Source organism: Piliocolobus tephrosceles, chromosome 21 (genome assembly GCF_002776525.5).
Source record: "Piliocolobus tephrosceles isolate RC106 chromosome 21, ASM277652v3, whole genome shotgun sequence".
NCBI classification, from domain to species: domain Eukaryota; kingdom Metazoa; phylum Chordata; class Mammalia; order Primates; family Cercopithecidae; genus Piliocolobus; species Piliocolobus tephrosceles.
This window is the reverse complement of record NC_045454.1, coordinates 9,479,431-9,504,352: the sequence shown is the minus strand read 5'-3', so window position 1 is coordinate 9,504,352 and position 24,922 is coordinate 9,479,431. Positions and strand designations below refer to the sequence as shown.

The window sequence follows — 24,922 nt, the reverse complement described above, 5'->3', positions numbered from 1 at the left end:
TCTTCTTCTTCTTCTTCTTCTTCTTCTTCTTCTTCTTCTTCTTCTTTTCTTCTTTCTTCTTCTTCTTCTTCCTCTTCTTCTTATTTTTCTAAAAAAGATTGGAGGCCGGGCGTGGTAGCTCACGCTTGTAATCCCAGCACTCTGGGAGGCCGAGGCCTGCAGATCACTTGAGGCCAGGAGTTTGAGCTCAGCCTGGCCAACATGGTGAAACCTGTCTCTACTAAAAATACAAAAGTTAGCCGGGCATGGTGGTGTGCGCCTGTAATCCCAGCTACTCGGGAGGCTGAGGCAGGAGAATCGTTTGAACCCAGGAGGCAGAGGTTGTAATAAGCCGAGATCGTGCTGCACTCCAGCCTGGGCGGCAGAGTGAGAAAAAACAGGGTCTCACTCTTGCCCAGGCTGGAATGCAGTGGCGCAATCACAGCCTACTGCAGTTGAAACCTCCTGGGCTAAAGTGATCTTCCCACCTCAGCTTCCCAAGTAGCCTCCGCCATGCCTGGCTAATTTTTTAATTTTTATTTATTTTATTTTATTTTATTTTATTTTGAGGCGGAGTTTCGCTCTTGTTGCCCAGGCTGGAGTGCAATGGCACGATCTCGGCTCACTGCAACCTCTGCCTCCTGGGTTCAAGCACTTCTCCTGCCTCAACCTCCCAAGTAACTGGGATTACATGCATGCGCCGCCACGCCCAGCTACTTTTGTATTTTTCCTAGAGACGAGGTTTCACCATGTTGTTCAGGCTGGTCTCAAACTCCTGACCTCAGGTGATACACCCGCCTCGGCCTCCCAAAGTGCTGGGATTACAGGCATGAGTCACTGCACCGGCCAATTTTTTTATTTTTTCTAGAGACTGGGTCTCTGTTGCCTAGGCTGGTCTTGAACTCCTGGGCTCAGGGGATCCTCCCACCTCAGTCTCTCAAAGTGTTGAGCTTACAGGCATGAGCCACCGCGCCCAGCCCGGAAGCCCTTCTATAAGTGATCTCAGACCTTCTCTCCAGGCAGGTGTTGCGGTGGGATAATTCAGGAATCAGAGAGACCAAGGGGTTGAGGAGGATACTTATTATTTATTATTTAGGTGCACCAGCCCAGACAGATTAACATCCAAACAAGACTGAGCCCCGAACAGAGAGTCAAGTTAGCTTTTAAGCATTTTGTGGGGCTGGGGGAGATCTGTGCACGGGGAAGCATGTTAGAGAAGAGAGAAACAAAGAGTTATTCAATTGAGTCATACATTACATTATTTCTTGCATTTCAAGGAAAAACATGTTTTACGACTTGAGTTTATCCTGTCTGGTGATCTTGCAGCTGCACAGCTAGAGAAACGGGGTCTTCACAATGCCTGGGAAAGAGAGAGAGAAGGCTCACTAGCCACAGACAGAAAAACAGGCAGTTAATTTTTAAAGGACTCGACCTCTTTCTCTTTCTCAGGGGGAACTGGGTTTTTTTTTACGTACAACTGAGTTTTTGCTTACACGTTCTTTAATTTCTTTTAATTCCTGTTTCAGTGTGAATAGCTTTCTTCCCGCGTCCCAGACAGGACAGCTGAGGCCAAGAATTCAGGGGCTTCCCAGCAGTCACACAGCAAGTCTGTGTGGGCTGCAGGGTCCTTTCGCCTTTTCCTCCTCCCTGTCCTCTCGTCTGTGTGACTTAGGCTCTGTGCTTGAATCTCAGCCTCTTTGCTCAGTGTCTCTGCCTTTCCTTCTCCCAGGGCCCCAAGCTCAGTTGCTGTGCCCCCTGTCTCAGTCTTACTGGGTTTCTGTCCCCCTTTCTCTCCGTGTCATTCCTTGGCACATACTATCTGGTGCTGTTGCTGCTGTGGGTTAGATGCTAGGTACATGATTTGGCAATAAGCAAACTTCTTCCTATATTTATCTTTTTTTTTTTTTTTTTGAGACGGAGTCTTGCTCTGTCACCCAGGGTGCAGTGCAGTAGAACGATCTCGGCTCACTGTAACCTCCACCTCTTGGGTTGAAGCGATTCTCCTGCCTCAGCCTCCTGAGTAGCTGGGATTACAGGCGCATGCCACCACACCTGGCTAATTTTTGTATTTTTAGTAGAGACAGGGGTTTTGGCTCAGTGAGGTGGCTCATGCCTGTAATCCCAGCACTTTGGGAGGCCGAGGCGGGCAGATTATGAGGTCAGGAGATTGAGACCATCCTGGCTAACACGGTGAAACCCCATCTCTACTAAAAATATAAAAAATTAGCCGGACGTGGTGGCGTGTGCCTGTAGTCATAGCTACTCAGGAGGCTGAGGCAGAAGAATCGCTTGAACCACGGAGGCGGAGGTTGTAGTGAGCTGAGATTACGCCACTGCACTCACTCCAACCTGGTGACAGAGCCAGACTACATCTCAAAAAAAAAAAAAAAAAGAGACGGGGGTTTCACCATGTTGGACTCCTGACCTCGCAATCCACCCGCCTCAGCCTCCCAAAGCGCTGGGATTACACTTTCTAGCGAGCTCTGCCCTTGTCTCCTAATGCATATCTCTTTCTCTCTATGCAATTCTGTTTCTAGGTCTCTTGATACATACTTGCCTTTCTTTCACTTTTGCCATGTCTTTGCCTCGGTGAGTCTGGCAACATCTTAACTTTCTGTCCCAGTTCCTCCCAGCCCCCGGGGCTTCCAATATTCTCTCCCTCCCTCACCTTTGACCTAGAGATACTGTCCCCATCTCTCTATGTCTCTGTCTTGCCATGTGACTGGGTCATTCACTGGGCAGATGTTTATCTCATGGCGCTTCCATTCTGGTTTGAGCCTGAGGTAAATAAGTCTGAATTAATGAGCCTCTCCTTCCCGGCTTCCATTCCAGAAGTGTCTGTCTCCATCTGTCTCCGTGTCTGTCATTTTCAGGGTTTTCTTGTATCCTTACCTTGCACATTCTCAATCCCACTGTTTTGGTCTCTTGTTTATATCTCTGCTTTTCTCTGGGTCTCTCTGACTCTGTAACTGTTCGAAAATAAACGTATCCTTCACTTGCCCCACTCTCTCCTCCCAGCTCTCTTATTGCCTCATCCAGCCTCTCTGGGTCTCTGCCTTGCTCTGTGTCTGGATCTCTGGGCCTTTGTTACGCGTGTTAGAGTCTCTGTCTTTGCAGCTAAAGACCTCCTCCCTCACGCCCCTTTCTTTTGTGAATTCAATGGATGGGACAGGCCCACTTTCCCTTAACAAAGATGGCGACAACGGCGCTATGGGGCCTCGACGTCGTCACCGCTGCTCGTCTGCCCTACCTACGATGGCGGCCAGTCTCCCGAAGCGCGAGGCCCCGCCCAGTTCTCGGCCTCTCCCGCGGCCGGTCCCTGCGCCAAGCTCGCGAGCTGCCTGGCTCCACCCCCCGCGCCCTCGTATTGGTGCGGCCCAGGCCGGCTGCACGGCCATTGGCTGAGCGGATGCACACCCTCCCCCCACCCCTAGGTCTGATGGGGGCTGTTGGTGCTGACTTGCGGGGCCGCCTGGAGGAGGACCCGGCGTGTGAGGAGGGTGCGGGGGTCGGGGCAGGGACCGGAGTCTAGGGGACTGAGGGACCAAGAGGACGCAGGTCTGGGACTGGGGCACCGGGGTGGGAGATGGAAATGAAAAACGTGGGCCAGGACTGAACCCAGGCCTGGGACTGAGTTCTGGAAATAGGGTGCGGATGGCGGCTCAGAGGACCAGGGCCAGACACGCAGGCCTATGGATTAGGGACCAATGGATGGAGACCCAGGTCCAGGTCTCAGAGACCCAGGCCCAAGACTGGAGAACATCTAGGGCTCTGTGCTTGAGCCTGATTTGAGGTTCCCATAATGGGGCCAGGGCAGGTTTAGGGGTGAGGCAGACATCCTGGACCGAGGGAGCCGCTGGGGGTAGGGGAGCAGATGTAGTTCCTAAGGGTGGGTCCACAGGCGGGGCGGGGAGGCGGTGTCCTGGCGCTCTGGGCCTGGGGAGTGTGAGGGGCAGAACTGGCAGGTGGCTGGGCGGGGCAGTGGGGAACAAAGGTGAGCGAAAAGAGGAGGAGGCAGAATCCGGGCAGAGGGCAGGGAGAGGGCCTGTGGGGAAGGGATCTCAGTCCTGCTCCCACCCGCTCCCTGGAGAGCAGGCGGCCAGATACCCAGGTCAGTGCTCAGGGACCAGCTCTTGGCCCCTGCCCCTTGCAGGTGCTTGCATGTGGCTCCTCTCAGACCCCGCAGTCCCTCTGTCATATCCCTTCTCTCCAGCTGTCCCCATGCCTGCCTCCTACCCCTCCTATTTGCTCTCCCTTTCACTCTGTCTTGCCTTTCTTGTTGGGGTGAGAAAGTCTTGCTCTCTTAAGTATCTTTCATCAGCCTGGGTTTCACCTCCTTGACCCTGTTTGTCTCCTCTCAGTGTTTCTCTGGCTCTCAGACCGTATCTCTATTGCATCTGTGATGGTTTTGCTGCTGTTACCCTCCGCACCATGTGGTGGCAGGGGATGGAGGGGGTGTGCCTTTCAGTCTTTGCATGTCTGTTTCTGCATATTCCAATCCCACTATCCATTCCCCTTCCTGTGCCTTCTTTTCCCCCAAAGCCCGTTATCATCACCCAACCCCCTGTATATTTTAATCCTTTCTCTTGTTTATCTGTTCCTGTGAAGGCAAGGATTTGGGGCTATTTTGTTTCCTGCTGTGTTTGCTAGGCCTAGCACCGTGACTGGCACATAGAGGGTACTGAATACGTACTGGGAAATAAATGATTGAATGTTTGCATGCCCGGGTCTCCGGCCCCCTCCAGGATGCTGGCCTTCCTGCCCAGCTGGCCTCTGTCCTGCATCCTCAAGGTCTGCCCGCACCTGTCAGAGCCTGTCTGTCTCTGGTGCTCCTGTCTCATCTGCCACTGCCCCTCATTGTCTCCTCCTGTCCACAGCCCCTGCCCCTGCCATGGGGTCCTGAACTCTTACTCCTTCTCTCCTTCCTTTCCACAGAGGCCAGAACAGGAGCTGACCGGGAGCTGGGGCCACGGGCCTAGGAGCACCCTGGTCAGGGCTAAGACCATGGCCCCGCCCCCACCGCCACTGGCTGCCAGCACCCCGCTCCTCCATGGCGAGTTTGGCTCCTACCCAGCCCGAGGCCCACGCTTTGCCCTCACCCTCACATCGCAGGCCCTGCACATACAGCGGCTGCGCCCCAAACCCGAAGCCAGGCCCCGGGGTGGCCTGGTCCCGTTGGCCGAGGTCTCAGGCTGCTGCACCCTGCGAAGCCGTAGCCCCTCAGACTCAGCGGCCTACTTCTGCATCTACACCTACCCTCGGGGCCGGCGCGGGAGCCGGCGCAGAACCACCCGCACCTTCCGGACAGATGGGGCTGCCACCTACGAAGAGAACCGTGCGGAGGCCCAGCGCTGGGCCACCGCCCTCACCTGTCTGCTCCGAGGACTGCCGCTGCCCAGGGATGGGGGTGAGGCGCTGGGCAGCTGCTCTGTCCTGGGGCCACCTTGGTATCTCTGCAGAATTTCCTCCATAGGCAGCTGTGTCTTTATTTTTCTGTGTCTGGGTGATGTATCTCTCTGGATCCATTAGGAGTGATACACGGGGATGGGCTACAGAAGGAACAAAAAGACAGAGGGCCGGGTGCGGTGGCTCATGCCTGTAATCCCAGCACTTTGGGAGGTTGAGGCGGGCAGATCACCTGAGGTCAGGAGTTTAAGACCAGCCTGGCTAACATGGTGAAACCCCATTTCTACTGAAAATACAAAAAATTAGCTGGGTGTGATGCCACGCACCCGTAATGCCAGCTCCAGGAGGGTGACGCAGGAGAATTGCTTGAACTCAGGAGGCGGGGGTTGCAGTGAGCCGAGATCGCGCCATTGCACTCCAGCCTGGGCAACAAGAGCAAAACTCTGTCTCAAAAGAAAAAAAGAAAAGGCACAGGCAGAGGTCGGGTGCAGTGGCTCACGTCTATAATCCCAGCACTTTGGGAGGCCGAGGCAGGTGGATCACCTGAGGTCGGGAGTTTGAGACCAGCCTGGCCAACATGGCAAAACCCCGTCTCTACTAAAAATACAAAAATTAGCCGGGCGTGGTGATGGATACCTGTAATTTCAGCTATTTGGGAGGCTGAGGCAGGAGAATCACTTGAATCTGGGAGGCAGAGGTTACAGTGAACTGAGATCACACCATTGCACTCCAGCCTGGGCGACAAGAGCGAAAGTCTGTCACAAAAAACAGAACAAAAAAGCAGACAGAGAAGTGATTTACATCTGCTGTTCTCTTGCTAGATTTATGTTTCTGTCTCCTGCCCTCTTCCCCTTTGCATGGGTCTTGACCACAGATGAGTCACCCAGGCTGGTGAGAGCAGCAGCCTGAGCCAGGACCAGGTACCACCCAGAGTGATGGGTGCCAACAGAGGTCTCCTAGGGCTTCCCTGGAGTTCAGAGGTGGCATCTAATCCTGCCTGGGGCCCCTAAGGGCTGGAAGTAAACTGATCCTGGGTGATAGGTGTTTGGGGTGAGGAAAGTGGGAACCACAGCTCCAAACTAGAGCTCTTGTGCCCTCCTCCCTCAAGTGGGGACAAAGGGCATTTGGTTTCACACCTAAGCTCTGCCTTTGTCTCAGCACCTGGGTGGTGGGGCAGGGCTGCATACCTAGGCCTGGCCAGGTAAGAGCCAGCAGGTTCCAGGTGCCAGCCCTCCACCAATTCTGTAGGGGGCTGTTTGAAGTGACTGTTTCCAAGGTGGGGGGCCTGGGTCGCTGGCCTCTGCAGACCCTAACCTGTCTCCACAGAGATCACCCCTGACCTGCTACCTCGGCCGCCCAGGTTGCTCCTGTTGGTCAATCCCTTTGGGGGGCGGGGCCTGGCCTGGCAGTGGTGTAAGAACTACGTGCTTCCTATGATCTCTGAAGCTGGGCTGTCCTTCAACCTCATTCAGACAGGTAAGGGCCAGTGAGAATGGGAGCTGGGGGCTGGGACAACTGAGTCCTAAGGGAGCAAAGTGGTGGGTGGGACTCCTGGGGCTATGGGGCTGGGCTAGGACAGCCTGCCTAACGGCCCGGTATCCCACTTCAGAACGACAGAACCACGCTCGGGAGCTGGTCCAGGGGCTGAGCCTGAGTGAGTGGGATGGCATCGTCACGGTCTCAGGAGACGGGCTGCTCCATGAGGTAGAGCAGGAGCACCCTGCCCCTAACCCTGGGCCCTGGGGCACTGCAGAGGCTGCCACCAGGACCCAGGCTTCTGGTCTCCCACCCTCCAGGTGCTGAACGGACTCCTAGATCGCCCTGACTGGGAGGAAGCTGTGAAGATGCCTGTGGGCGTCCTCCCCTGTGGCTCGGGCAATGCGCTGGCCGGAGCAGTGAACCAGCACGGGGGGTAGGTTGAGAATACCACCAAGGGAGGGATGAGGCCCTCCGGGGGTGATAGGGACCCCTATATCTCTCACTCAGCCAAACCCACAGTCAGTCAAGTAAATCAGCCTGCCTGGTTCCCAGCTGTATCCCTAGTGCCTCACCCCCAGCTCCTGGACATTTGTGACTGCCTGGCTCCCAGCGGTATCCCTAGTGCCCAGAACTCTGCCTGGCATGGGAGGCACTCAGTGAACTGTAGGGAGCAAATGAAAGAGATGACCGGGAACCTGGTCCCGTAAGGAATTGCCTAGAGGTGGCCCCACGGCTGTGGTGGGCCTGGGCCATGGCCTTCCTGGCCTCATTGCCACCTGCTTCCCTGCCTGTCTCTTTCCCCTACCCCTATTTGCTCCTTCTGTGTGTCTGTCCACCTCTGGCTGTGAAGATTTGAGCCAGCCCTGGGCCTCGACCTGCTGCTCAACTGCTCACTGTTGCTCTGCCGGGGTGGTAGCCACCCCCTGGACCTGCTCTCCGTGACGCTGGCCTCGGGCTCCCACTGTTTCTCCTTCCTGTCTGTGGCCTGGGGCTTCGTGTCAGATGTGGATATCCAGAGCGAGCGCTTCAGGGCCTTGGGCAGTGCCCGCTTCACACTGGGCACAGTGCTGGGCCTTGCCACACTGCACACCTACCGCGGACGCCTCTCCTACCTCCCCGCCACTGTGGAACCCGCCTCGCCCACCCCTGCCCATAGCCTGCCCCGTGCCAAGTCAGAGCTGACCCTAACCCCAGACCCAGCCCCGCCCATGGCCCACTCACCCCTGCATCGTTCTGTGTCTGACCTGCCCCTGCCCCTGCCCCAACCTGCCCTGGCCTCCCCTGGCTCACCAGAACCCCTGCCCATCCTGTCCCTCAACGGTGGGGGCCCAGAGCTGGCTGGGGACTGGGGTGGGGCTGGGGATGCTCCGCTGTCCCCGGACCCACTGCCGTCTTCACCTCCTGGCTCTCCCAAGGCAGGTCTACACTCACCCGTCACCGAGGGGGCCCCCGTAATTCCCCCATCTTCTGAGCTCCCACCGCCCACCCCTGATGCCCGGGTAGCGGCCTCCACCTGCGGCCTGCCCGACCACCTGCTGCCTCCACTGGGCACCCCACTGCCCCCAGACTGGGTGACGCTGGAGGGGGACTTTGTGCTCATGTTGGCCGTATCGCCCAGCCACCTAGGCGCTGACCTGGTGGCAGCTCCGCACGCGCGCTTCGACGACGGCCTGGTGCACCTGTGCTGGGTGCGTAGCGGCATCTCGCGGGCTGCGCTGCTACGCCTTTTCCTGGCCATGGAGCGTGGTAGCCAATTCAGCCTGGGCTGTCCGCAGCTGGGCTACGCCGCGGCCCGTGCCTTCCGCCTAGAGCCGCTCACGCCGCGCGGCGTGCTCACGGTGGACGGGGAGCAGGTGGAGTATGGGCCGATACAGGCACAGATGCACCCTGGCCTCGGTACACTGCTCACCGGCCCTCCTGGCTGCCCAGGGCGGGAGCCCTGAAACTAAACAAGCTTGGAACCCGCCGGGGGCGGGGCCTACATTCCAATGGGGCGGAGCCTGAGTTAGGGGTGTGGCCTGGCTGCTAGAGTTGTGGTGGCAGCCCACAAGGGCAAGGGCCCTGGCCCCGTCTCAGGATTGCGCCCGCCTTCATGGGACCAGACGTGATGCTGGAGGGTGGGCGTCGTCACGAGGGTAGTGCCTGATCAATGAGGGCGGGGCCTGGCGTCTGATCTCGGGACGCCCTTAAGGGGCAGGGCTCAGTCCTGAAGCTAGCCACCTGCTCCTACCCGGCCAGGACGGCAGAGGGCGGAGCCTGTTTTACGCATCGCCCAATGACAGGACCTGGAATGTACTGGCTGGGGTAGGCCTCAGTGATTCGGCCGGTCAGGGCCCGCAGCCTCGCCCCATCCACTCCGGTGCCTCCATTTAGCTGGCCAATCAGCCCAGGAGGGGCAGGTTCCCCGGGGCCGGCGCTAGGATTTGCACTAATGTTCCTCCCCCCGCGGGTGGGGGTGGGGAAATTCATATCCCCTGTTCCGTCTCATGCGCGTCCTCCGTCCCCAATCTAAAAAGCAATTGAAAAGGTCTATGCAATAAAGGCAGTCGCTTCCTTCCTCTCAGACCTTCTGCCCTTTCTCCATCCGACAGCCCGCGGGAGGACTCAAGACTCCAGCTCTTCCAGCAGCGCCTGCCCTCTATGGACGGCAGCCCTGAGCTGCCCACGGGCTGTAGCCAGTATGCCAGGGAGCTGCTCTCCTCTTCCACAACAGCTGGCTCTGGGGTTCTCAAGATTTATTCAGGATCGTGTTAACGGAGGCGGTGGGAGGATGGGGTCCCTGACGTGCCGGGGACACACAGAGGACCCTCCCCGCCCCCGCAAGGGAGGGGGGAGGTTCGCTTTTTCTTAAAAATATAAATGTATTTATCTGCATTATCACGTCCCTGGGGCACCCAGCTGGCCGGCCCGTGGGCCACAGGGCAGGGAGGGAACAGGGCGTAAGTCTCAGCAAGGCGGAGGAGAGCTCCGCCAGGTGGGGATGTGGGGCAGCCTCACAGGGCCCCGTGTTGGGCCTGGTATCGAGACAGCACGGCGCGGTAGTGGGACAGCTCCTGGCGCACAGCCACCACTTCCTGCCGCAGCAGGGCGTTCTCCTTCTCCAGGAAGGCCGCCCGCACCGATATCTGGTTCTCCTTGAGCCGCCGGGCGTCCCGGGACCGCTTGGCTGCCTCGTTGTTCTTGTACCGCCGGCTCCAATATTTCTCGTCCTGGGGGAGGAAAGGGGGAGGGCACTGAGGTCCAGAGGGACCCAGGTCCCAGCGAGAGAGGAAGGGAGCCACAGCAGCGGGGCCTAAACCATACCAGGTCTCTGCTGGGATAGGTACCCAAGGGTCTGCCTTTCTAGGGCCCTGGTTGCTAAGGAGATTGGGCCCCTAGCAACAGTAAAGGCACAAGATAGACCCCCACCCTTAAGCAACTCACTTTGTCTCCACTCTGCAAAGCGGGCCCCAGCCCTCCCCACATGATAAAGTTCCTGCTTGCTAAGGATGCTTGTTCCCTAGCAACAAGGCCTTCATGGTCTGAGGGCTTCTCCCATTGAAAAGCACTGCCCTGCACATTGCCTTTCCAGATCCTGGTTGCTAAGGAAAGCTTGGTGCCCTGGTAATGGGGTTTGGTGTCCCATAAAATCCTCCCAGAGCTGGGGCCTTCTGACCTGGTTGCCAAGGCAACCTCATCCATCCTTGGCAAACAAAAGTGAGGTCTAAGTGGTTTCAATGGCTATGGCCAGTCTCTGACCTGCTGGCCTTGAACTGAGGCCAGAGAATAGCCTCCCCCCCCACCAGGACCTGAGAGAAGAGCTGTCCCTTAGGAAAGGGGACTATCCTGAGACCTCCCCAGAGGATTATACCTGAAGTCCTCCCATCCTGGAATTTGGTTACTAAGGAGGACTCCTCCTTAGTAACTAAGGACCACTGGGCTCAGAGAGATGCTCTCCACTCCACCATTTAATTAAAGCCCAGTTCCTGCTTGTGAGGGTAAATCCAGTCCCAAGGAACAGGGCCCTCTAGCAGGAGAAACCACTGGTGTAGATTTGACTTATAGACCGGTCCTAGCTGCTTTAAGTAGCTATGTCTTGCACAAGGGTATGGCAAAGTCTTGTTTTTTGAGATGGAGTCTCCCTCTGTCGCTCAGGCTGGAGTGCAGTGGCATGATCTCGGTTCATTGCAACCTCCACCTCCCAGGTTCAAGCGATTCTCCTGCCTCAGCCTCCTGAGTAGCTGGGATTATAGGTGCCTGCTACCATGTCTGGCTAATTTTTTTTTCTTTTTTTTTTTTTTGAGATGGTGTCTCACTTTGTTGCCCAGGCTGGAATGCAATGGCACAATGTCAGTTCACTGCAAGCTTCGCCTCCGCCATTCTCCTGCCTCAGCCTCCCGAGTAGCTGGGACTACAAGTGTCCGTACCATACCTGGCTAATTTTTTTTATTTTTAGTAGAAACGGGGTTTCACCATGTTAGCCAGGATGGTCTCGATCTCCTGACCTGGTGATCCGCCCACCTCGGCCTCCCAAAGTGCTGGGATTACAGGCATGAGCCACCACGCCTGGCCTGTTTGCTTTTGTTTTTGAGATGGAGTCTTGCTCTATCACCCGGCTGGAGTGCAGTGGCACAATCTCGGCTCACTGCAACCTCCGTCTCCCAGGTTCAAGCGATTCTCCTATATCAGCCTTCCAAGTAGCTGGGACTACAGATACGTGCCACCATACCCAGCTAATTTTTGTAGTTTTAGTAGAGACGGGGTTTCACCATATTGGCCAGGATGGTCTCCTGATCTCGTGATCCACCAGTCTCGGCCTCCCAAAGTGCTGGGATTACAGGCATGAGACACTGCACCCGGAAAATGTTTGTACTTTTAGTAGAGGCGAGATTTCACCATGTTGGCCAGGCTGGTCTCAAATTCCTGATCTCAAGTGATCCGCCCACCTTAGCCTCCCAAAGTGCTGGGATTACAAGGCGCGAGCCATCGCGCCTGGCCTGGAATGACAAAGTCTTGTAACAGAAGCCCAAGCTACTCTTGCTAGGGACGACTCTAGTAATCGCAAAAAAAAAAAAAAAAAAAAAAAAGATGCAAAGATGCAATCACTGCTCAAATCATCCCAAATCAGAAGTGGCCCTGGCTGTTAACAGAAACCTGAAGCCTCACACCAGTGAGAAGCCTAGGCCCAGGAAACAAGTCCTAAAGGGGCTGGCCGAATCTGCATCCTAGCCAAAGGCAATCACTCCAAAGGAAGTCCCACATTAGAGATCAAAAGCCTGCTGAGTAAGGAGAGACAGGCCACAGGCTGATATCCCATTGCCAAGGAAGACTGTCCTTCGCAGTTGTGCCTGGTGGAGCCTGAGACCTGACCCACTGAGGGTTCTGGATCCAAGTAATAGGAGAAGCTCCAAGTCTCTACAAGTAGACGTAGCAGAGCTGGCAGACTCAGCACCCCACAGTGACACTGTCTTTTGTTTTAAGACAAGGTCTCGCTCTGTTGCCCAGGCTGGAGTGCAGTGGTGCAATCTTGGCTCACTGCAGCCTCAACCTCCCAGGTGCAAGCAATCCTCCCACCTCTGCCTCCCGAGTAGCTTGTAGAAATGGGGTTTCACCATGTTGCCCAGGCTGGTCTTGAACTCCTGAGCTCAAGCGATCCTCTTGTCTCAGCCCCCAAAGTGCTGGGATTACACGAGTGAGACCCCTCGCCCAGCTGACACTATCTTCACAAACCTCAGGCCCCTGCCCCCTTGTGCCCCGTGGCCAAGGAGAACTAATCCGTGGCTGCAGGCCAGGAGAGGCTGAGCACTAATCCCAGTGAGAAGCCCAGGCCTGAATGTGAGAAAAGGCCCCTCCCTGGCTGTGGGGCATGTCTCCAGCCAAGCCTATGTCCCACATCCAGCTCTGCTCACCTTCTGCTCCTCTGGCACCTGGATTTTCCTTGCCTTCTTCATGATTGGCTGGGGCTTAAGTTCCTCCTCTGAGAAACGATGTCTTCGAGGGTCAAAGGTCTCATGGCCAGGAATGCTTGATAGGGCAAGATCAGCTGGGTCGGGTTCAAAGGTCATCAGCACCTCCACGGTGTCTGGGTCCACAGGGCTGGGTGTGTCCCGAGAGGTCAGGCCTTGGGGAAACAGCACGTGTCAGCTAAGTGTGTATTTTAGGGAGGGGGTTTCCAGAAGCTACCTCTTGCTCTGGTATCATAGCCACATGGAAAGCCCTTCTGGGATCTAGCATAAATTTGGCCAGGGATTAATCTCCCTAACATAAAATATGAAGGTTCCCTCGCACGCTGATAACCCCAGCACTTTGGGAAGCCAAGGTGGCAAATCACCTGAGGTCAGGAGTTTGAGACCAGTATGGCTAACATGGCAAAGCCTCATCTTCACTAAAAGTACGAAAATTGGCCAGGTGCAGTGGCGGGTGCCTGTAAGCCCAGCTACTAGGGAGGCTGAGGCTGGAGAATTACTCGAACCCGGGAGGTGGAGGTTGCAGTGAGCTGAGATCACACCACTGCACTCCAGCCTGGACAACAGAGCAAGACTCCGTCTCCAGAATAACAAGAAAAATGAAGGTTCCCCTAAGCCATAAAGATGCTTAGAGATCATGGAGCCATATCCATCTTTACAAACAAGGAAACTGAGTCCCAGTCATAACTGACTTGCCCTAGGTAACACATGAATCAGGGCTATTGCTTCTACAGTTAATCTTAGCCAAAAGGCCGAGAAGCGATGGAGCTATTGCTTCTAAAACCTCAGGACTTCAGATGCACAGTGTAGCCTGAATCCTACTTACCGAATCCACAACTTAAGCTTAGACCCCAGATCGTCCAGAGAAAAATAATCTACTGCACTGAAAAGCTCTCAAGTTACAGTCTAAGAGCTACTCGCTGGGAAGAGTAAGGGAATAGGAGAGAAGCTGCTCTAAGATTCCAGAAGATTGGTTCGAAAGGAGGCGCCTGTACCTTTAAGCACCAGCCAGCCGGGGCCAGCTAAGGACACAGGTTCAGGGCCGAGTCACGTGCTGACGCCTGCTTCCCTCCTCCTCCCTCCCTTCCAGGCCCCCCTGCCATCGGCGCCCTCACGTTCCCCGGCCCCGCCCCCTCGCGCGTGAAGGCGCCTGCGCGAAGCGCGGAGGAGGGTAGGGAGACTCACGTGGCGCAGGAATGTGCGGCTGGGAAGGGTAGGGCCCTGGTTCGGCCCGGAGGTCGGACCTGGGGCAGGTGTGCCCAGGAATTCCCGAACTGCAGTCCGTCCCTGGAGACCTCAATATGCCCAAAGGGAAACATCTTTCCTCTTGCTCTTCTAGTCACTTAGCTCCAACATCTCACCCTCCAAAGATCCCAATCCCCTGCTCTCCGGGGAGCATCGGCCTCCTGGACCTTCCCAGGCCCCCCCGCCACTGCGGTACCCACAATTCTGGGATCCCAGGCCTCTCCTAGGAATATAGGAAGCTTGGCCCTAGCCCCAGTTGGAGAATCCAGAAAGAAGATCCCTAACGTCTTCCCTTCTGAAGAACTCTGGGACCCAGGGCTGCAGGACGCCTCACTGGAGGACCCAAGAACTGGGCTGCCAGTCTTTTTATGTCCTGGGTAAACAGAATTCTGTGCCCCTCCTTTGCTCCTGTAAAGGACCTAGGGGCTCCAGTCCTATCCCAGTTCCATCGGTTATGGGCCCAGATTCTGGGGTCAGTCCACTGCCCAGTAAATAACTCTGGTGTTCCGGACTTCCAGTTCTGGCTTCACGACTATTAACATCCTTTGTCCCCACGTCCCACAGAAAAACCCACAAAATCTCATTGGGCAGGCTTCCTGGAATTTAGGGTTCCAAATCTCTCCTCCCCTATGGAGCCATAAGACCAAGTTCCTGACCCATTAAGAGACACAGAATCTGGCCCCCTCCCACGACACCGCTCGACAACTGGACACAAAATTCGGGGCCGCAGCCGGGTCCCACGGTCCCAGCCCCCAGCGTCGCACAGCCCCGCCCCGATTCCAAGCCCCGCCCCGTCAGGACCCGCCCCGCCCCCTTCGCCGCACCTGCGCGGTGGCCGCTGGCGGCCCCGAGGGCAGCCCGGGCGGGGGCGTGCCCAGGAGAGGAGCGGGGGGAAGCTGAGCCGCACGAGCCCGGCCCTGGGGAGGGTGCGGGCGTCCGCGCGGGCGACGGCTCCGGCGACGGGCCACCGGGGGGCGGCGGGCTGGGCGGGAGCCCGTGCTCCAGCAGGAAGGCGTCCAGGTCCACGTACTCCACATCGCCGAACGGCAGCGTGCGCTCCCACAGCAGTGGCGCCAACAGACCCGGGGCGGGAACTGGCCCCGGGCGCCCCCGCGGGGACCCGCCGCCCACCACCGCCCCAGCCGGGGCATCCGCCGGGCCCGCAGTCTCCAGGCCTGGCCCAGGGGTTGTGGCTGCGGGCAGGGCCGCCTTGCGCTCCTTTTCCTTCAGGAGACCTGCGGGCCGGGAAAGACGGGTTGGGATGAGGGGGGGGGGGGGGGGGCAGACAGAGATGGGAGAAGAGACCCCGAGTCCGAGAGGCACAGGGCGGAAATCCAGAGAAAGAGGGGACGGGGAGTCGGAGAGGAGAGACGGGAAATGAAGGGACGGAGACGCAGAGTGGGAGAGAGACCCAGAAAGAACGGAGACGGGGGTGGCAGAGACAGGTGGACAGATTCACAGAGATGGGGACAGAATGCCGGGAAGGGATTGAGATACAGAAAGACAGCGACCCAGAGAAAGAGGGACGGAAGTTCAGGAATGGGGGGGCAGGGAGAGGGTAGGTGGAGGGTTGGGCAGGTGAGAGAAAAAAATGACAGCTCTGTAATTCCACTGTAATTACCCAACCCCATCCCCAGCGCGCTGTACCCCCTTCCCCCTCCCCCACCATCTGTAAGGGGCAGGAAGGGGCTCTATTCCTGGGGCACATTCCTCATTCCTAGACTCCATGTGACCCCATGACGCCCCGCCCAAGCCCGTGTCACCACCGTGTGAGCACCCGACACACCCCTTCCCTGGGACCCCAGGGGTCCAGACTCCCGGACCAAAGGAAGAGGAGGCTGGGGCCTACACTCCTGTGAACCGAGGGAGGAGGACTTTGGGGACCTTAGGGTGGACGGGCTTCAGAGCTGGCGCTTTTGGGTCCTGGGCGCTGAGGGATCTAGGGGCCTAAACACCTGAGTAATTGAGTAGATTAAGATTGGGAAGATGGACTCTACGCACACAGGAGGTGTCTATGGGCCCCCACCCCCCACCCAACGGCATTTGAGGCCTTAAGGGGGTGGGGTGTCCGAACTGGGTGAGATGGGGGTTAGAACTCACAGCTGGCCGGCTCTTTGGTCTTGCTGGTCCCCTGCAGAAGGCTCCGCAGCCCAAGTAGCGCTCCCCCGCCAGGGGGTGTCCCGACCGGGCCGCCCAGCAGCAGAGGGGCCGGGGTCCTGTCGCTCACAGGCCGCGCCATCGCCTGGCACCTGCCCCCAGGCTCACGGGTTCATGGAGAGGCGAAGGGCTGGCCTGCCAGTCACCGGCACACTCCAGTGGTTTGGACGACTGTCTGCCCAGGGGCGGGCGAGTGTAGCCTGCAACCCTCCAGTATCCAGAACGCTGCAAATCCTAGGAGCGACGGGAATTTGAGGTCCTCGGTGCAGAAACGTGCAACTCAAAAGGGTCCCGGGAGATCATGCAGTCTGGGCGAGGGGGTGTCCAAATCAAGCGGCCGGCCCTTTGCAACCGAGGGTGAGAGCGGACCCAAGGAGCCCCTTTTACAAGGTGGGCGAGCCTGGCTCTTGCAAAATCTGCAGCTCTCGCAACGGAAGGCGCTTTGCAATCTGCACCGAGAGGTGTGCGCGGAGGGGCGGAGGAGGGGGCAGGAGGAGGCGGCCGCCTTGAGGCGTGGCCAAAGCAAACTTCTTTCGCGGAAAAAAAATCCGAACCAAAACACCCGACGCCACAGCGCGCGCCCCTCCTCCGGGTCCCGGCCCGGCGCGTCCAGCCCCGCCCGCCTCTGTGGGCATGCACCCCAGCCGCGTGCCTCCCTCCGGCTGCAAACACGGGCCAATCGTCTCCGACCCCTTGAGACGCACAGCCAATGGGGCCTCTGGATACGCCAGGGCCCAGGAGGGCGCGTGAGGGTCTCAGCGCGTGAAGTTGCCTTGCCTTTCGGTGGGAGGCGGGACACTGACCTACATTTGTCCAATGGGAGGCGGTATTGGGGGCGGGACCGTGACCCAGTTTGGGCCAATGAGGCAGGCGGGAGGGGGAAGCACATGGCTCTGCTCGTGCTGCCTGGTGGTAAGGGGTGTGATGGGGGAAGAGGGGCGCCGCTTAAAGGGGCCGCGGTCCTAATGATGGTTTCGAGAAGCAGGAAGCCAAAATAGCCGAGTAGCGGAGGCTTAGAAAGAGGAAAATTGGTTTCCGGAAGAAGTCTGTTCTTTAATACTCAAATGTTCCCCACCGCGCCTAGAATCAGACCACTGAGAAACAAGAAGTGTTCCGTCCCTTTAATAGCTTTGTTTTAGGAGTAACTCCCCTCGCCGTGTGGGGAGGCTTAGGACGGGCGGGTGCAATCCTCGAAGGGGAGTCTCAGCGACCATGGGGGGCACCATCCACTGTAAGAGGACAACGGCAAGGGGCGTCAATTTAGGATGGAAGGGGCAGGGGGCGTGCGCTGGGGCGTGCAGGGGGCGTGGGCTGGGCCGCGCAGGGCTCTACCATCGGAAGTCTGCGAGCGGGGAACCGGAATGTACCAGGTCGAGACGCACTGGGCTGAACCACAATAAGCCAACAGGAGGGGGGAATCGGGATGTCAGATTCAGCATTAGGCTGAACTACTTGAAGGTCTTCCTGGGGGGTGTGGACTGTACCATGTTGCGAAGCCGGGGGGGGATCCCTGGGCTCAGTAAGTGGGAAAGGAGCATAAGATTGTGGAACAGCGTAGAGTACTACGACTTGGAAAGGGAGAGAGGATCCAAATTGTACCATTTTGGAAATTCACAGTAATAGGAAGCACAGAACAGTAGGTAATCGGACCATAGGAAGGCAGGGGTCAAGGGTTATAGACCAAGTTACAAAGCAGTGAAGAGGAAAGACAAATCGTGGGGCTGCAATGACCTAGGGCTGGGAGGTGGACTGTACCACGTTGATATGTAGAGAGAGAGAGAAAAAGAGACAGCTCAGGAGGCTACATCATACAGACGCAGGAAGGGGGATGGGACTGAATCACATGGAGACACCAAGGGGAGACACATATAAGCGGGTTAGCCCAAGACATAGAGCGGGTGCAGACTGGACCATACCATGCAGGCGGTAGTTGGGGCCTCGGCAGCGCCTCTCGGGGTGCCGGGGGTCCCTGTTGCCCCTCAGTGCCCTGTGGGCCAAGGGCTGCAGGGGCCGGCCATTACCGCTGAGGCTCTGGAAGATCTGGGATGGAGGATTCTGGCTCAGGAGTCTCAGGGAGTGCATCTGCCATGGAAGGAGGGTGGGAAACTGGGAGTGAATAGTGAACGGTCTTGGTGACGTCACGCGGGAAATCCCGCCCCTGGGAGCAGGTGGGCGGGGCCTGTTATCAGCCCCACCCCACCCCCAAGGGTGGTCTGACCTTCTTACCTCCTTAAATTCAGTCTATGAGGAGAGGGAGGGCAGGTGAACAAGGGGATACCCAGGCCAGTGAGTGGAGTACGCAGGCCTAGGAAGGGCGGTGCGGACAGAGGGTCACCTGGAGGGAGGTGATATTGAGGGCCCGGTCGATGAGGATCCAGGTGACAGTCTCGGAGCAGGGCGGGGTGCTGAGAGAGCCCTGATAGGTGATAAAGCCGAAGGACTCAGGGAACAGGAGCTCCAGGCTCAGGTCTTGAAGAAAGTAGGCGTCATCTGCAGGAATATCAGACCAGAGTAAGGAGGGGCGGTACTCTTGAACACCCCCTCGTGTGTGACCACTGGCCCCAGAACGCCGGGGACTTACTCTTGTAGGAGATGCGGGTGATGGTGTCGCGGTTAAGGAGGCGACTGAGGAATGGGTTAGAGCTACCAGCCACCTGTGTGGGGGTACAAGGTGAGGACACAGGAGCCCAGAAGTCCAAGCCCTCAACCGTCTCCTCCCCCAGGACCCAGGAGTCTGGGCCTCCCAGCACCCCTCTTCCCTCAGACCCTGGGTTCCAGGCACCCAAGTGCTCCCTCCCTCAGAATCTCGCCTACGCTCACGTTGACAAAGAGGCTGAGAATGGCCAGGCCATTGGGGCTTCGGGAGGCAGCGCTGAAATTCCCATAGAGTTCCTGGTTGAAGTGAATGAGCTGCACCTGGGGGTAGCACAGAGCATGGGATCCCCCAGCAGAAGGGGAGGAGAGGATGACCTAGCTTTGGGGGCCTGAATCAGGCTGAGGATTAGTGCTTAGAGTGGGAGGCCAGTTCTGTGGAGGAGGATGGGGTGAGGCACTACCAGGGTGAGGTGGGAGGAACTGGGGTGACTCAGGGTGGAGGGTCGCCGGTAAACAATCAGTGGTCACTACCTCAGCAGAGAAGCCCTGGTGGTTGATCTGATGTTCCGAGCCAGCTCCGTCGCGAGCTCCAAACAGCAGCCGCAGTTCACTGAGTCGGTGGCTATAAAGGAGGGGACCCCCAGACACATTGACCACAGGTCGGGGTGCAGGCAGGAAGGAGACGTGTCGGCCGGTGTTGTACAAGGTTCCCCGGAGCTGTGGGAGAGGCAGGAGCTGTCACAGGGGCAGGGAGAGATCTTTTCTTTCCCGTTTCCCACGCTTACATGTTCTGATTACAACAGTCTTTTTTTTTGTGAAGCGGAGTCTCGCTCTTGTTGCCCAGGCTGGAGTACAATGGTACGATCTGGGCTCACTCCAACATCTGCCTCCTGGGTTCAAGCGATTCTCCTGCCTCAGCCTCCCGAGTAGCTGGGATTACAGGCATGCGCCACCATGCCCGGGTAATTTTGTATTTTTAGTAGAGACAGGGTTTCTCCATGTTGGTCAGGCTGGTCTCAAACTCCCGACCTCAGGTGATCCACCCGCATTAGCCTTCCAAAGGGCTGGGATTACAGACACGCGTGAGCCACCGCGCCCGGTCCTTTTTTTTTTTTTTTTTCTTTTTATAGAATCTTGCTCTGTTGCTGAGGCTGGAGTATAGTGGCAGGATCTTGGCTCACTGCAACCTCTGACTCCTGGGTTCAAATGATTCTCCTCCCTCAGGCTCTCAAATAACTGGGACTACAGGCGTGTGCCACCACACCCAGCTAATTTTTGTATTTTTAGTAGAGATGGGTTTTCACGTGTTGGCCAGGCTGGTCTTAAATTCCTAGGCTCAAGTCATCATCCTGCCTTAGCCTCCAAAAAATACTGGAATTATAGGCATGAACAACTGCACCTGGCCAAAGGTGACATTTTAATGGGGACCTGAAGGATAAGCAGAGGTGACTTGCAAAAGAACAGAGAGAAGGGCATTCCAAAAACAACAACAACAAAACATAAATAAATAAATAGGCTGGGCACAGTGGCTCACGCCTGTAATCCCAACACTTTGGGAGGCCAAGGTGGGCAGATCACGAGGTCAAGAGATCAAGACCATCCTGACCAACATGGTAAAACGCCATCTCTACTAAAAATACAAAGATTAGCCAGGTGCAATAGCTCGCACCTGTAATCCCAGCACTTTGGGAGGCTGAGGCGGGTGGATCACAAGGTCAAGAGATCAAGACCATCCTGGCCAACATGGTGAAGCCCTGTCTGTACTAAAAATACAAAAGTTAGCCAGGTGTGGTGGCATGTGCCTGTAGTCCCAGCTACTTGGGAGGCTGAAGCAGGACAATTGCTCGAACCCAGGAGGTGGAGGTTGCAGTGAGCCGAGATCATGCCACTACACTCCAGCCTGGGCAACAGAGCGGGACTCCAACTCAAATAAATAAATAAAAATAAACAAATAAATAAACTGCATATATATAACACATTTGCCAGAGTGCCAAACATATAGTAAGTGCTATGTAAATGTTTGCTATTATTACATATCCTAATAGGAGGATTGTGAGCAGGAGTGATATGATTTCATTTGTGTTTTAAACATCCCTCTAGCTGTGGGGTGGAGAAAGGATTGCAGGGAGTAGAGAGGCAGGCCAGTGAGGAGGCTACGCCACCAGTCTAGGTGAGAGATTATGGTGCCTGCATGAGACTGGGGGCAGTAGAGGGCGTGATAGGTGAAAGGATTTAAATAATATTTAGTAGCAAGGCTAGAAAGAACATGGAGTGGAAATGGATGTGAGGGAGAGAGGATGGGATGGGAAATGGCTTTAAGGCTTTTGGCTGGGGCAGCTAAATGAAAGGTAATCCCAGTTCTTATAAGAAATGGTATTGGCCAGGCACGGTGGATCATGGCTGTAATTCCAGCACCTTGGGAAACCAAGGCAGGAGGATCGCTTGAGCCCAGGAGTTCAAGACCAGCCTGGACAACATAGTGAGACCCCACGCCTACAAAAAACTTAGTTAGCCAGGCATACTGGCATACACCTGCAGTCTTGGCTTCTTTTTTCTTTTCTTCTTTTCTTTCTTTCTTTCTCGTTCTTTCTTTCCTTTCATCTTTCTCTCTCTCTCTTTTCTTTCTCTTTCTCTCTCTCTCCTTCCTTCCTTCCTTTCTTTTTCCTTCTTTCTTTTCTCTCTCTCTGTCTCTCTGTCTCTCCCTCTTTCTTTTTTTCTGAGACGGAGTCTTGTTCTGTTGCCCAAGCTGGAGTCCGGTGGCGGGATGTCAGTTCACTGCAACCTCTGCCTCCTGGGTTGAAGCGATTCTCCTGCCTCAGCCTCTCCAGTAGCTGGGATTACAGGCACATGCCACTACACCTGGCTAATTTTTGTATTTTTAGTAGAGACAGGGTTTCACCATGTTGGCCAGGCTAGTCTCGAAATCCTAATCTCGTGATCTGCCCACCTCGGCCTCCCAAAGTGCTGGGGTTACAGGTGTGAGCCACCACATCCGGGCATGTCCTAGCTACTTTTGAGGTTGAGGTAGGAAGATCACTTGGGCCCAAGAATTTGAGGTTACAGTGAGCTATGACTGGGACACTGCACTCCAGCCTGGGTCACAGAGTGAGATCCCAATTCCAAAAAAAAGTATGGTTCCCAGCATGGTATTGGAAAGCAGGTCCCACCATTCATGCTACACTGCCTGGTTTGAATGCCAGTGCTGGCTCTCTGTGTGATCCTAGGCAAGTAACTTAACCTCTTTGCGTCAGTTTCTGCATGTATATAAGGTTAATAACTGTACCCATTTTGGCTGGACATGGTGGCTCATGCCTGTAATCCCAGCACTTTGGGAGGCCAAGGCAGGTGGATCACCTGAGGTCAGGAGTTCAAGACCAGCCTGACCAACATGGAGAAACCCCATCTTTACTAAAAATACAAAAAATTAGCTGGGCGTGGTGGTGCATGCCTGTAATCCCAGCTACTTGGGAGGCTGAGGCAGAAGAATTGCTTGAACCCGGGAGGCGGAGGTTGCGGTGAGCCAAGATCACACCATTGCACTCCAGCCTGGGCAACAAGAGCAAAACTCCATCTCAAAATAATAATAATTGTACCCATTTTGTGGGGTGGTTATGAGATTAGAGGCTCATGAAGCTTTAAAATCTGCCTGGCACAGGAAATGTTCTACTTTTAATTGCTTCTGCAGAGATGGGAGACCAGGGGGCCACGGTTGAGAAGGGAAGAATAGGTGATCCATTTTACAGTGTAAGCAGCCTTCTCTTTGCCCACTGGGTGTCCCCTCCTCCCCCAAGGCTGCTCTCTTACCTCAGCACCCCATTCCCCAGTCTCTACTCATGCCCATCCCCAGTGGATTCGATAGCTCCTCCCTCCAAGCCCCTTACCTTCTCTCCTCCAGTGCTGAGCCTTAATGGGGGCAGAAAGGGGTCATAAAGAACCCTCTTCAGCTCCACATCCACGGGGCTCTGCCGCTTCCCCACCGCACACAGACTCCAGGCTGCATTCACCAGGCCCCAGAAAGGAGGCCCTGGGGGTGGGGTCGGAGTAGGAGGACAAGGAGTCAGAAATAGAGACTGGATCCCAGGGCTGGCATCTGCTGAGTGGGCTGTGGTCTGGACTCCCAGATCCCAGGGGAGGAGGGGCTAGGGACCTGGACTCCTGGGTCTGAGGGAGGACTGGGCTCGGATCCAGAATCCTGGGTCCTAGAAGAATCTTGGAATAGTTTCCAAGTTTAGTAGAGATGGGTTTCGCTAAAATGGACAGGCTGGTCTTGAACTCTGGACCACAGGTAATCCACCCACCTCGGCCTCCTAAAGTGCTGGGATTACAGGCGTGAGCCACCGTGCCTAGCCGATCCAACCCATCAAGCCATCGTACATGGAACTACAACTCCCAGCAGGCCCCAGGGCCACCAGCCTACCCCTTTGCTGCCTACCTACCCCAGAGCCCCATGGGAGTTGTAGTTCTTTTTTTAATCGCTCTTGTCCCACAGCTGGATTATTATTAATGTGTTGGGGAGAGAAGCTGCAAGAGAGGGCTGGACAAGGTGGGGGACGGGGCCACCCAGCCTCCGGTTCCTAGCGGGAGCCAGGACCTTCCTCTCCCGGCAAACACACACATAATCTCCACCCCCACACTTTCCTTCCACTCACTCCCACTCACTACTTGAAATGCGCATGTATAATGTCCCATGGTGAGCCCCTGGGGTTCAGAGGCTGGCCCGACTCCTGAGGGACAGAGGAGGGGGCTGGGACTCCTGGTCCTGAGGGGAGGAGGGAGCTGGGAACCCAGGTTCCTGAGTCTGAAGAAGGAGGCGCCGGGAGGGCCGGACTCCTGGGTCCCCGCCTTGGCGGCACCTGGCACGAAGTTTCCCTGGAGATTATCCTTGTAGCTCCACCAGTCCTCGGGGTCAGGTGCTGGTCCGATGTGAGCTGGGAAGAGAGCAGCCTGAATCCCTCTCCTTGGCACCCCCACCTCCAACCTCCCTCGGGGACTCCTGCCGGGAACCCCAGGTCTTACCTGCTGCCCCCAGTGCAGCCCAGAGTACCAGCGCTCGAGGGGCGCTCAGACGAGCTGCAGCCCCCATCCCCAGGAGGCCTCCGAGGGACCCCTGCCCAACGCCCTGCCCCCCCCTCAGCTCCTCTGTCCCCTCCTTCTGGGACCCTGTCCCTCCAGGACTTCCAGCTTTCCTCTCCTCCCCACAGGGAGTCCCAGTTCCCCAAATGCCAGAGCAGCCAGGGACTGAGACCCCTCCCCTTCAAACCCACTCTTCTCTCCCGTCTCTCTGTGCCTTTCCTCTTTCCTCTCCTCTTTTCCCGGAACCCTCGAGTCTTTCTCTAGCTCCTGATCTTCCTACCCCTCTCAGCCTTCTGCTGCCCCCAGGGCTACCTCTTGGTTCCTAACCCACACCCCCTCTCCGTTCTCTTTTCATTAAGCTCTCCCAAGCCACCTAACTCCAGGTCTCCATCCAGCATCTCCTCCTCCTCCCTCTCTCCTTTCCAGCTCCTGCCTCTTCTCCCCTCTCTCCTTCTTCACCTCCTCCCGCCCTCTCTCTGTGTCGGCCTCCAGCTTCGTGCTCTCCCCACCTCCTCCTCTCCTGCCTCTTCTCCCAGTTTCAGTCTCTCTTCTCTCTCATCCCTTCCTCCCTCCTCCCCCTCCCTCTCTTCTCTCCCGTGGTGTTATTTAATTTTGTTGTTGGGTGTGGGGAGCAGGTGATCTCACAGCAGCAAACACTCCTCGGGTTGGCTGGGGGTGGGGGGTGCGAAAGGGGCAGGATGCGGAAGGAGGTAGGGGGCTTGTCCTCGGTTTCCAGCGGCTCTGGGGCCACGCGGGCGGGGGTGGCCGGGACACCTGGGGCCGCGAGCTGGCTGTTCCCATCCTCCGCAGGAAGGGGAAGGGGGGCGCTTAAGGTGGAGCTGGGAGAGGCTTCGGAAGTCTCCCTGCCAGGGGCCGCCGGCCTTGGCAGATGCGGGGTCCTCCTGCTCGCGGGGACCCAGGTTGGAGCCGCCCCAGCGCCCGCAGTCCCCCTTCCCCGCCCCAGGGCTCCACTGGGTCCTCTGCCTGGGGCTGCCTTAACGGGGCCAGGGGATCCCCCTGGGAGCCTGGAGTGCAGTGAGCGC

The 24,922-nt window shown here is 56.8% G+C and overlaps 3 protein-coding genes across 8 annotated transcripts in view; 1 reads left to right on the top strand and 2 right to left on the bottom strand.

The window, feature by feature from the left end:
• The window catches only part of SPHK2 (sphingosine kinase 2), an 11,167-nt gene extending 1,740 nt beyond the window's left edge, over positions 1-9,427 (top strand). For 3 of the 6 annotated variants that reach the window (XM_023182532.2, XM_023182533.2, XM_023182534.1), the window contains exons 3-7: positions 4,915-5,386; positions 6,712-6,861; positions 6,995-7,089; positions 7,182-7,297; positions 7,715-9,427. In XM_023182532.2, the coding sequence (XP_023038300.1) occupies positions 4,915-5,386; positions 6,712-6,861; positions 6,995-7,089; positions 7,182-7,297; positions 7,715-8,807 (1,926 nt within the window). In that variant the 3' untranslated portion in view covers positions 8,808-9,427. Of the gene's footprint in view, positions 1-2,474; positions 3,480-3,515; positions 4,091-4,914; positions 5,387-6,711; positions 6,862-6,994; positions 7,090-7,181; positions 7,298-7,714 lie in introns of those variants that run through there. The other 3 variants (XM_023182535.2, XM_023182536.2, XM_023182537.1) reach the window with 3 other exon arrangements.
• Positions 9,428-9,584: 157 nt separating this feature from the next.
• Positions 9,585-17,010, bottom strand: DBP (D-box binding PAR bZIP transcription factor). Its single transcript, XM_023182538.2, has 4 exons — positions 16,155-17,010; positions 14,879-15,289; positions 12,753-12,964; positions 9,585-10,073 (listed from the first exon to the last, which is right to left on the bottom strand). Exons 1-4 carry the CDS (start codon positions 16,291-16,293, stop codon positions 9,858-9,860), a joined length of 978 nt encoding a protein of 325 aa, XP_023038306.1. The 5' UTR covers positions 16,294-17,010; the 3' UTR covers positions 9,585-9,857.
• A 300-nt stretch (positions 17,011-17,310) lies between these two features.
• On the bottom strand, positions 17,311-24,673 carry CA11 (carbonic anhydrase 11). Its single transcript, XM_023182544.3, has 9 exons — positions 23,823-24,673; positions 23,660-23,734; positions 22,688-22,830; positions 19,338-19,523; positions 19,032-19,127; positions 18,793-18,865; positions 18,547-18,701; positions 18,128-18,293; positions 17,311-17,440 (listed from the first exon to the last, which is right to left on the bottom strand). Exons 1-9 carry the CDS (start codon positions 23,887-23,889, stop codon positions 17,415-17,417), a joined length of 987 nt encoding a protein of 328 aa, XP_023038312.1. The 5' UTR covers positions 23,890-24,673; the 3' UTR covers positions 17,311-17,414.
• Between the last annotated feature and the right edge of the window lie 249 nt (positions 24,674-24,922).